The 12,893-nt window shown below is 38.5% G+C and overlaps 1 protein-coding gene across 2 annotated transcripts in view; it reads left to right on the top strand.

Moving 5' to 3' along the window:
* igsf9b (immunoglobulin superfamily, member 9b) overlaps positions 1-2,831 on the top strand; it is a 33,864-nt gene extending 31,033 nt beyond the window's left edge. The window contains exons 20-21 of one of the 2 annotated variants that reach the window (XM_083554338.1): positions 25-191; positions 1,836-2,831. In XM_083554338.1, coding sequence (XP_083410464.1) covers positions 25-191; positions 1,836-2,023 — 355 coding nt within the window. In that variant the 3' untranslated portion in view covers positions 2,024-2,831. Of the gene's footprint in view, positions 1-24; positions 192-1,835 lie in introns of those variants that run through there. The other variant, XM_083554339.1, reaches the window with a different exon arrangement.
* Positions 2,832-12,893: the final 10,062 nt, after the last annotated feature.

Below are 12,893 nucleotides of genomic sequence, written 5' to 3' on the forward strand. Positions count from 1 at the left end.
ATGTTTTATATTTGTCTATGGTAGGAATACATCAGTAGATGAGAGTTATGAGTTTGATGCTACCGAATGCCGGATAGGCCGTGACCTCCTGGAGGCCGTGAAGATTGAGGAGACAGACATGGGGCAAGGGAGGGAGCTGATTCATGATAGGTGTCTTACCAGTACTGGCCTCCAGGGTTTTGAGGAAAAAGGTGAGAGTCCATTGATATATATAGTAAATTTGCAGAGTATCAAGACCCCCATACTTTTTAAAAAAATTTTATGTAGCAGTAATACAATCGTTCAAATATATTTTTTTTTCCATTAATCTACACTCAATACCCAAAGTGAAAACAGAATTCTAGAAATGTCTAAACTTCTTTAAAATTCTTTAAAACCTGAAATATCGCCTGTACATAAGAGAACACTTGAAATTTTGCTCACATGCCTCCCAATTATCTTGATTGTTGCTAAGATTTTTCTACAAATTGACTGGAGCCTACCTGTGGTAAAGTTTTTTGATTAGTCATGATTTGGAAAAGCACACACCTCTCTATAGAAGGCCTTGCAGCTGACAATGCCCCCCAAAGCAACAACCAAGCCATAAGGTCAAATGAACTGCCTGCAGAACTCAGAGACAGGATTGTTGGAAGTCACAGATCAGGGAAAGGCTACGAAAAAATGCTGCTGCACTGAAGATTCCCAAGAGGACAGTGGACTCGATAATTCTTAGATATAAAAAGTGTGGCACAATCAGGACTCTTCCAAGTGCTGGTCACCAAACTGAGCAATCAGGGAGAGAGTAAAACAGGTGACCAACAACTCAATTGGCACTCTGACTAAGCACTGTATATGCTGTGTGGAGGTCAGACAAAGTTTCTTTATTGCAGAGTGGCGAGACAGAAGCCTCGCTTCTCCTCAGTGCAAAATCCATGGAAGCCCGTTTGGAGTTTGCCATCAGGCACCTGAAGGACTCAAACTATGTGGAACAAGGTTCTCTTGTCTGATGAAACTAAGATTGAACTGTTTGACCTCAATTCTCAATGTTATGTCTGGAGGAAATTAGACACTGACTCATCAACTGCCCAAAACCATCCCAAAAGTGAAGCATGATGCTGGCAGCATTTTTTTCTGCAGTAGGGACATGTCAACTGGTCAGGGTTGAGGGAAAGCTGAATGGAGCAAAGTACTGAAATCTCCTCAATAATAGCCTGTTTCACAGCACTCAGGACTTCAGACTGGGCTGAAGGTTCACCTTAGTGAGTGTCCCAGCCTGAGTCCTAAACCCTATTGAACATCTCTAAAGAGACCTGAAAACGGTTGTCCACCGACACTCCCCATCCAACCTGACCCAGCTTGAGAGGATTTGCCTTGTAGAATGACAGAAAATCCTCAAGTCAGGTGTGCAAAGCTTGTTGTGTCATAATCAAAAATACTTGAAGCTGTAATTGCTGCCAAAGGTGCTTTAAATTTACTGAGTAAAGGGTCTGAATACTTATGTACAAGTGATTTTTTTATTTAAAAAAATGTATGCCAGACATTTCTAGAATGTAGTGTTTACTTTGGCATTATGGGGTACTGAGTGTAGATTTATGAGAAAAAAATCTATTTGAAGGATTGTAGGTTCCATCAGGTTGCACTCCATTTGAAAAAAAAAACGGGGTCTAAATACTTTCAGAATGATAAATTCTGACAGTGTATATATATATATATATATATATATATATATATATATATATATATATATATATATATATATATATATATATATATACATACACACACACTCACACAAGTCTGGACCTCTGCCTTTCTGATTCCTTTTTCCCTTTACCTTTTTTTACATTTCACTACAGGCCCTTTTGTTAGTGGTTCCTTAGCCTCCCAGCCTCCTCAGCAACAATTTAGTCGTTCACTTAGTGAAGCACGTTTCTGTGCTCTCATGCAAGAGTTCCAGGAGTACCGCAGGACCAAGGAATCCTACTACCAAGGAATCCTACCACTCCTGGGCCCCAACCATGATTCAGAGTCTGCTCTGTTTTGAGGACCTTATCTCACTGTTAGCTTTGAACATCACACTATGATTAGAGATGTGCCTAATAGGAAGCTAATGCTTTGTATATAATGGTCATACGTTTTATGTTACTGAATGTTAAAACTTTGCCAGTGTTAGTTTTTATACTTAATGCAATTTGGCATTTCTGAGAATGATGGAAGGTATTTTGCTGATCATGCCAATTTGCTATTACCACCAGCCATGATACTGATTTTCTGTGATAGCTGTTTAATGTTCTCAGGTGTTTTATCATATTTATGATATCAGGTGCTGGATATTCAGAAGCTAATTTTGCAATTCTTTTTTTGGAAATGTATCATGTATGGTATAGCATATTGGCTGTATTCCAATTGAAATGTTAAACTGTGACATACAGTTTACCAGAATCACTCAAATTATTTTAAATGCATTTCTCACTGTGAGCATCACCGGAGTCTTCAAAGTCAAAGTTTGTTTGTAAAAATGTACTTGATAATACTTTGACTTCATCACAAAATAATCCAAACCATAAAGACTATACAAGTGCTTAGACAATCTTTTTCTGCAGCCTACAAATGAGACTGCATTTATTGCTCTTACATGTACTGTGACTGTCAATATTTAATTTTTTTTGTCTCCCATACTATGTAATTATTTTATGGTAATGTGTACAACTATTTGAATTTGCTTGAACTTAATGTTTGCATCCTTTACTTACATTGTGACATCAGTATATGTGATATAAAACTTAAACTGTTGAAAGTCTGTTTTGAGAAAAAGCTCTTGAATATTGGGTCATAGCTGCAACAGCTCATGAATAGTGTGTGTGTGTATGTATATATATATATATATATATATATATATATATATATATATATATATGTATGTATGTATGTATGTATGTATGTATGTATGTATGTATGTATGTATGTATGTATGTATATATATATATATATATATATATATATATATATATATATATATATATATATATATATATATTCTTATTTTCATAAAACATGAAACAACAGAATATTGAATGATATTACCAAAAGGAACATGTTTAAATCACATCAAAGCATTTCACTGCATGTCGCACTCTGTATGTATGTGTATGTGACAAATAAAATTTGATTTGATTTGATTTCTATGAAAAGTTGCATAAAAAAGTTAATTGAACTTTCATTAATAGTGTCTGATTTTTGTTAAAATATAAGTATCACCTGGGGGTTTAATGTAGTGCTAGTGTACAATTATAGCATAGGTACAGCATTGTACCAGTTGTTTTAACATAGTTTATTTTTCCCTGCAACTGCTCATACTATGGCTATCAAAAGGCACCCTTGCTGCAATCTTTGCAAACTTAGCTTTTCAAATTACAATTGTTCCTAACTGGGGCTTTAAGCATGTTTCTTGCTGTATAATTCGTTATTTTCTGTTTGTGCAAATAATGTATAAAAGAGTTAAAGTTCAGTCATCAAATTGTAAAAAATATGTTGTCTTGTTCCATTCAGCTACTTTACTACTGCTCTTTTTTAAATGTATTTATTTTATACATATAAAGAACAGACAAAATTCCTTATTTTATGGTTCACCCAGTGCCTTATGAGGTTGTAAAAATTGTTTAACTGTAGTCGGTTTATAACATATTTTTTACAGGTTATTTTGTACAGGTTTTGACTGTGATAAAGCATGTATGTGAGATTTTTTTGCATGTTAATATGTTACTTTCGCACTAAGCCTTTATTTTACAGTTGTATATAGTAATTTGTACCTGTGATAAATACAGTGTGTGTGTGTGTGTGTGTGTGTGTGTGTGTGTGTATATATATATATATATATATATATATATATAGCCAAGACATTGTTTTAATAGCAGTTTTTTTTTTAAGAAATCTATTTTATATTTAAAATACTTCATGTAAATTTGATAAAATTGCCATCATTCTGAAAATTATTTGCATTTTTTGTATATTCTTTCTATATGTAATGTGTCTGTGTTTTATATTTTAATCAACAATTTTATGAAATAAATTGTCTCTGTTCAAGAGATTTTTATAATTTATTGTACAGTATGTCACTCATCATATTTTCTTTCACTAAATGCCTAGAAATATTTAGCAAAAACAAAAAAAGAAAACCTTACAGCATATCACCACAAACACCTCATATCAACTGTCACTTAATGGTGATAATTAAAATTTGTCTTGCAACCACAGGATTTGTGAACATCATGGAGACAAAAATGAACTCATTTTATGGCAGAATATTGTTAAGACAAATATCATTGTTTAAACTGGCCTGCAACTGGGTCAGACAATGATCCCAAACACACCAGCAAATTGATTGAATCTGAATGACTGTTGATGCAATTTAATAAAATAAATTTTGATCAGTATAGTGCAGCGATGGGCAAACATTTTGACTCATGGGCCATAATGGGTTCTAAAATTTGAGAGGGGCCGGGTCATACATATATATACAGTGGGTATGGAAAGTATTCAGACCCCCTTACATTTTTCACTCTTTTTTATTTTGCAGCCATTTGCTAAAATCATTTAAGTTCATTTCTTTTCCTCATGAATGTACACATAGCACCCTATATTGACAGAAAAACACAGAATTGTTGACACTGTTGCAGATTTATTAAAAAAGAAAAACTGAAATATCACATGGTCCTAAGTATTCAGACCCTTTGCTCAGTATTTAGTAGAAGCCCCCTTTTGATCTAATACAGCCAGGAGTCTTTTTGGGAAGGATGCAACAAGTTTTTCACACCTGGATTCAGGGATCTTCTGTCATTCCTCCTTGCAGATCCTCTCCAGTTCTGTCAGGTTGGACGGTAAACGTTGGTGGACAGCTATTTTTAGGTCTCTCCAGAGATGCTCAATTGGGTTTAAGTCAGGGCTCTGGCTGGGCCATTCAAGAACAGTCACGGAGTTGTTGTGAAGCCACTCCTTCGTTATTTTAGCTGTGTGCTTAGGGTCATTGTCTTGTTGGAAGGTAAACCTTTAGCCCAGTCTGAGGTCCAAAGCACTCTGGAGAAGGTTTTCGTCCAGGATATCCCTGTGCTTGGCCGCATTCATCTTTCCCTTGATTGCAACCAGTTGTCCTGTCCCTGCAGCTAAAAAACACCCCCACAGCATGATGCTGCCACCATCATGCTTCATTGTTGAGACTGTACTGGACAGGTGATGAGCAGTGCCTGGTTTTCTCCACACATACCGCTTAGAATTAAGGCCAAAAAGTTCTATCTTGGTCTCATCAGACCAGAGAATCTTATTTCTCACTATCTTGGAGAACTCCATGCGGGTTTTCATGTGTCCTGCACTGAGGAGAGGCTTCCGTCGGGCCACTCTGCTATAAAGCCCCGACTGGTGAAGGGCTGCAGTGATGGTTGACTTTCTACAACTTTCTCCCATCTCCCGACTGCATCTCTGGAGCTCAGCCACAGTGATCTTTGGGTTCTTCTTTACCTCTCTCACCAAGGCTCTTCTCCCCCGATAGCTCAGTTTGGCCGGTCGGCCAGCTCTAGGAATGGTTCTGGTCGTCCCAAACGTCTTCCATTTGAGGATTATGGAGGCCACTGTGCTCTTAGGAACCTTAAGTGCAGCAAAAAATTTTTTGGAACCTTGGCCAGATCTGTGCCTTGCCACAATTCTGTCTCTGAGCTCTTCAGGCAGTTCCTTTGACCTCATGATTCTCATTTGCTCTGACATGCATTGTGATCTGGAAGGTCTTATATAAACAGGTGTGTGGCTTTCCTAATCAAGTCCAATCAGTATAATCAAAAATTTCTGGACTCAAATGAAGGTGTAGAACCACCTCAAGGATGATCAGAAGAAATGGAGAGCACCTGAGTTAAATATATGAGTGTCACAGCAAAGGGTCTGAATACTTAGGACCATGTGATATTTCAGTTTTTCTTTTTTAATAAATCTGCAAAAAGGTCAACAATTCTGTGTTTTTCTGTCAGTATGGGGTGCTATGTGTACATTCATGAGGAAGAAGAATGAACTTAAATGATTTTAGCAAATGGCTGCAATATAACAAAAAGTTTAAAATTTAAGGGGGTCTGAATACTTTCCGTACCCACTGTATATATACATACACACACATATATAATTTTATATATATATATATATATATATATATATATATATATATATATATATATATACATATACAAATACATATATACATACATACACATACACACACACACATACATACATATATATATATATATATATATATATATATATATATATATATATATGTGTGTGTGTGTGTGTGTGTGTGTGTGTGTGTGTGTGTGTGTGTGTGTGTATGTGTATGTACAGTGAGGAAAATAAGTATTTAAACACCCTGCTATTTTGCAAGTTCTCCCACTTAGAAATCATGGAGGGGTCTGAAATTGTCATCGTAGGTGCATGTCCACTGTGAGAGACATAATCTAAAAAAAAAAAATCCAGAAATCACAATATATGATTGTATGATACAGCTGCAAATAAGTATTTGAACACCTGTCTATCAGCTAGAATTCTGACCCTTAAAGACCTGTTAGTCTGCCTTTAAAATGTCCACCTCCACTACATTTATAATCCTAAATTAGATGCACCTGTTTGAGGTCGTTAGCTGCATAAAGACACCTGTCCACCCCATACAATCAGCAAGAATCCAACTACTAACATGGCCAAGACCAAAGAGCTGTCCAAAGACACTAGAGACAAAATTGTACACCTCCACAAGGCTGGAAAGGGCTACGGGGAAATTGCCAAGCAGCTTGGTGAAAAAAGGTCCACTGTTGGAGCAATCATTAGAAAATGGAAGAAGCTAAACATGACTGTCAATCTCCCTCGGACTGGGGCTCCATGCAAGAACTCACCTCGTGGGGTCTCAATGATCCTAAGGAAGGTGAGAAATTCCCTCAGTTAGAGCATTGAAGATGGGTCGAGGCTGGGTCTTCCAACATGACAATGACCCGAAGCACACAGCCAGGATAACCAAGGAGTGGCTCTGTAAGAAGCATATCAAGGTTCTGGCATGGCCTAGCCAGTCTCCAGACCTAAACCCAATAGAGAATCTTTGGAGGGAGCTCAAACGTGTTTCTCAGCGACAGGCCATAAACCTGACTGATCTAGAGAAGATCTGTGTGGAGGAGTGGGCCAAAATCCCCCCTGCAGTGTGTGCAAACCTGGAAAAAAAACTACAGGTAACGTTTGACCTCTGTAATTGCAAACAAAGGCTACTGTACCAAATATTAACAATGACTTTCTCAGGTGTTCAAATACTTATTTGCAGCTGTATCATACAAATAAATAGTAAAAAAATCATACATTGTGATTTCTGGATTTTTTTTTTTAGATTATGTCTCTCACAGTGGACATGCACCTACGATGTAAATTTCAGACCCCTCCATGATTTCTAAGTGGGAGAACTTGCAAAATAGCAGGGTGTTCAAATACTTATTTTCCTCACTGTATATATAAATAAAACATTAGAGATTTGGCAAATTCAGTTTCATCAAGTGCCAAAAGATCAACAATTTGTTGATCTTTTTTTTTGCCAGTGCATCAATAAACACAGCAGAAAATCTCAAGTTCAGTTTCAGTAGGAACAGTGTTGTTGAACTCCTTATTTTGCCGGTTCATCAAAGTCTGGAGTAAGTTTTGTTGTGGCAATTCTCAGGATAGATCCGAGGTGTTTGTCAGAAACTGTCGCAGTTTTTAAAGAGTAACAGTACCTATTTTAATAGAATTTGGTCACGTTAGGCGGGCCGGATTAATAAACCCAACGGGCCGTGTGTGGCCCGCAGGCCGTAGTTTGCCCATGTCTGGTATAGTGCAATGCCAATTTAACAATGGACATTTCCTCAAAGCAGTTTTACACAGATAAAGAGGTAATAAAGGAATACATAAGTTTCTTATAATTTTAAGGTTTGTCCCTAATACATTGAAAAAACTCCCTGAGATGGCATGAGGAAGAACTCTTAAGAGGAGCCAGACTCAAAAGTGAACCCTTCCTTATCTGGGTGGCACCGAATGTCCATTCATTACAGTTCTTCCTTGTTAAGTTGTGCAGTGAGTCAAGGTCATTACACATCAGCATCATTGTGATGCCGTTGCAAGAATTTTGTATAAACTTCTGATGATACCAAAATGCTACTTAATTATATGGTATACTTGTTTTTTTGTTTTTTTTACATTAGGGTTATTTGTTTATATATGTTGGTGAGGGTCACTCAATTTTTCGATATTTGTAACATACAAATAAACAGTCAAAAACTAAGGTGACCTTAATTTAAATCTTGAAACTTTCATTTATTCTAGATTCATTACTTTCAAATTAAAATATTTTAAGCGGTTTTTTTTTCTTTGTTAGATTTTGATGATTTACAGATTACAGCTCATGAAAAACAAAAAATAACGTATTACAAATTATTTCCAAAAAACAAATCGAAAAAAGGGTTTTTTTAAGAAATGTTCAAAGTTTGAATCATATGTTAATTCATCAACCCAATACTTGTTTGTGTTTTTTTTTAGCATGAATTACAACATCTATAAAGCATGTAATGAAGGTGACCAGCAAGTGAAAGTTTGGGTGGGATAAAATGGGAGACAGTGGTGCCATATTCAGAATTCGACTGAACAGGTGTCTTGGATGGCAACTGACCGTCCTTGGTGATTATCTTTGAAACCCATTTTTTCGTTTTCTTAGTGAACTCTGCAGTATTCTCGATCACCCTGAACAGAGGACCAGCTATCCCGTAAAAGGCCTAAATTAAAAACTAAATAAAAAAAGACAGTATCCCTAGAGTATATGAGGAGAGGATGTTTTGAGAGCACGCAGTGGCACATTTCTGCTACTAGTTACTAGTTTATAAACGGAGGCTGAATTGTTTGTCATTCATTGGTATTACTTGTGAGAAATGAGTGTATAGCTAAATTTGTACACATGAGAGGAAGCAGGTAATAAAGTTGTTTAATTTATCCTGAACAGTCATTACTGAATTAAAATAGCAAATACTCTTCATTAGGGACAACCCCCAATGTCTAAATACAACTTTTAATTTCAAATTGTCAAGTTGAACATGCTCCTGATGCAGAGATGGCAAAAGAACACACATCCTTCACTAAAGTAAAAGTACAAAGAACATGTTTTAAAATACTCTGGCAAAAGTTTAATGTACTCACTATACTTTTTTTTTTTACTCAAGTTGCTAGTGCTTGTACCTGTTTTAGTGTCGCACTGGTAACTGGTCCTCACATCATATTAATATTAGGGCTGTCACTTGATAAAAATATTGAACCCAGCCATTATGGATGCACAAGCCAGTGCACTCTTAGTGCCGGTCCCAAGCCCGGGTAAATGGGGAGGGTTGCGTTAGGAAGGGCATCCAGGGTAAAACATGTTCCAAATCAAATATGCGGATCACAAATGAGGCCCGGGTAAACAACGACCGCCACAGGTATCGTTAGCCGACAGGGTACCGGTGGAAATTGGGCTACTGTTGGCCGAAGGAGGAGAAGGAGAGGAGGAAGACATCTACAGAGATGGCAGGGAAAGGAGCAGTGTAGGAGAGGGGAGGTTCGGGTTGGTACTTTAAATGTTGGTACTATGGCGGGTAAAGGGAGAGAGATAGCTGATATGATGGAGAGGAGAAAGGTATATATTCTGTGTGTTCAGGAGACCAAGTGGAAAGGGAGTAAGGCCAGGAACATTGGAGGTGGATTTAAACTGTTTTATCATGGTGTGGATGAAAAGAGAAATAGTGTAGGGGTGATTCTGAAGGAAGAGTAAAGAAAGAGTGTAGTGGAGGTGAAGAGAGTTTCTGATAGGGTGATGATCGTGAAGGTGGAAGTTGAAGGGATGATGATAAATGTCATCAGTGCCTATGCTCCACAAGTTGGCTGTGAGATGGAGGAGAAGGAAAGATTCTGGAGTGAATGTGTACCTAGGAAAGAACGGTTGGTGATTGGGGCAGACTTTAATGGGCATGTAGGTGAAGGGAACAGAGGAGATGAGGAGGTGATGGGTAGGTGTGGTTTTAAGGAGAGGAATGTGGAAGGGCAGATGGTGGTAGATTTTGCTTAAAGGATGGAAATGGCAGTGGTGAACACTTATTTTAAGAAGAAGAAGGATCATAGGGTGACGTATAAGAGTGGAGGAAGGTGCACACTGGTGGACTATGTGCTATGCAAGAGATGCAACCTGAAGGAGATTGGAGACTCTAAGGTGTTGGCAGGGAACAGTGTAGCTGGACAGCATCGGATGGTGGTCTGTAGGATGGTTTTGGAGGCGAAGAAGAAGAGGATGGTGGAAACTGAAGGAGGAAGAGTGTAGTGTGAGGTTCAGGGAAGAGGTCAGACAGAGGCTTGGTGGTGTTGAAGAGGTGTTGGATAATTGGGCAACTACTGCAGGAGTGATGAGGGAGGCAGCTAGAAAAATACTTGGTGTGACATCTGGAAATAGAAAGCAAGACAAGGAGACGTGGTGGTGGAATGAAGAGCAGAAAAAGCATAAGGAGAAAGAGGTTGACAAAACAGAAGTGGGATAGACAGAGTGATGAGAAAAGTAGGCAGGAGTACAAGGAGATGCGGCAGCAGGTAAAGAGGGATGTGGCGAAAGCCAAGGAAAAGACATATGAGGAGCTGTATGAGAAGTTGTATGGGGGTGTGGAGACGGATGATCCGCTGTGGCGACCCCTAATGGGAGCAGCCGAAAGAAGAAGAAGAAGAATCGATAAAAATATTGAATCCCAATTAATCGCACGATTGTCATGAGTTAACTCACGATTAATCGCAACTTATTCGCACATTTATATCTGTACTAAATGTATGTTAAATTAATACTTTTCATGTTTTCAATACTCTATTCAACATGGACATAAAAAAATATGGATGCTTTATGCAAATGTATGTTTGTCATTAGTAAAACCAAACTCAACTTAGAGCATGAAGACTAAATATTCTTGTAAATGTTTTAAAGTAATTATGGTGTTTTAAATCATCAGGACCCCTAACGGAACTTTTGCTATGTTTCCACACGTACGCTTAATGAGGTGATTTCGGATGTACTGTACCTCTTCTATCCGTTCATATGGATTACATAATCAAAGAATACTTTTTTCTCTGTGAGTTGGTTTATTTAAAAGTAGACATTTTAATCTTTCTATGCATATATTTTTATTCATATATTTATTATGTATGTGAGGCAAATACAAACCCGATTCCAAAAAGTTATGACACTGTACAAATTGTGAATAAAAACAGAATGCAATGGTGTGAAAGTTTCAAATTGAAAAGAGAAATAGTGTAGGGGTGATTCTGAAGGAAGAGTAAAGAAAGAGTGTAGTGGAGGTGAAGAGAGTTTCTGATAGGGTGATGATCGTGAAGGTGGAAGTTGAAGGGATGATGATAAATGTCATCAGTGCCTATGCTCCACAAGTTGGCTGTGAGATGGAGGAGAAGGAAAGATTCTGGAGTGAATTAGATGAAGTGGTAGATGGTGTACCTAGGAAAGAACGGTTGGTGATTGGGGCAGACTTTAATGGGCATGTAGGTGAAGGGAACAGAGGTGATGAGGAGGTGATGGGTAGGTGTGGTTTTAAGGAGAGGAATGTGGAAGGGCAGATGGTGGTAGATTTTGCTTAAAGGATGGAAATGGCAGTGGTGAACACTTATTTTAAGAAGAAGGAGGATCATAGGGTGACGTATAAGAGTGAAGGAAGGTGCACACTGGTGGACTATGTGCTATGCAAGAGATGCAACCTGAAGGAGATTGGAGACTGTAAGGTGTTGGCAGGGAACAGTGTAGCTAGACAGCATCGGATGGTGGTCTGTAGGATGGTTTTGGAGGCGAAGAAGAAGAGGATGGTGGAAACTGGAGGAGGAAGAGTGTAGTGTGAGGTTCAGGGAAGAGGTCAGACAGAGGCTTGGTGGTGTTGAAGAGGTGTTGGATAATTGGGCAACTACTGCAGGAGTGATGAGGGAGGCAGCTAGAAAAATACTTGGTGTGACATCTGGAAATAGAAAGCAAGACAAGGAGACGTGGTGGTGGAATGAAGAGCAGGAGAGCATAAGGAGAAAGAGGTTGACAAAACAGAAGTGGGATAGACAGAGTGATGAGAAAAGTAGGCAGGAGTACAAGGAGATGCGGCAGCAGGTAAAGAGGGGTGTGGCAAAAGCCAAGGAAAAGGCATATGAGGAGCTGTATGAGAAGTTGGACACTAAGGAAGGAGAAAAGGATTTATACCGATTGGCCAGGCAGAGGGACAGAGCTGGGAAGGATGTACTGCAAGTTAGAGCAATAAAGGATGGAGAGGGAAATGTGTTGACTAGTGAGGAGAGTGTGTTGAGAAGGTGGAGGGAGTATTTTGAGCAGCTGATGAATGAGGAAAATCAGAGAGAGAGAGAAGGTTGGATGATGTGGAGTTGGTGAAGCAGGATGTAGATAGGATTAGTGAGAAGGAAGTGAGAGCAGCGATTAAGAGGATGAAGAATGGAAAGTCGGTTGGACCAGATGACATACCTGTAGAAGCGTGGAGATGTTTAGGAGAGATGGCAGTGGAGTTTTTTACCAGATTTTTTAACAGGATTTTGGAAGGTGAGAAGATGCCTGAGGAATGGAGAAGAAGTGTGCTGGTACCGATCTTTAAGCATAAAGGAGATGTGCAGTCTTGCAGTAACTACAGGGGAATTAAGTTGATCAGTCACACCATGAAGTTATGGGAAAGAGTAGTGGAAGCCAGGCTGAGAGAAGAGGTGACCATCTGTGAGCAACAGTATGGTTTCTTGCCGAGGAAGAGCATCACAGATGCCTTATTTGCTTTAAGGATGTTGATGGAGAGGTTTAGAGAAGGACAGAAGGAGTTGCA

The sequence above is a fragment of the Silurus aristotelis genome (genome assembly GCF_946808225.1).
Source record: "Silurus aristotelis genome assembly, chromosome: 11".
NCBI lineage: Eukaryota > Metazoa > Chordata > Actinopteri > Siluriformes > Siluridae > Silurus > Silurus aristotelis.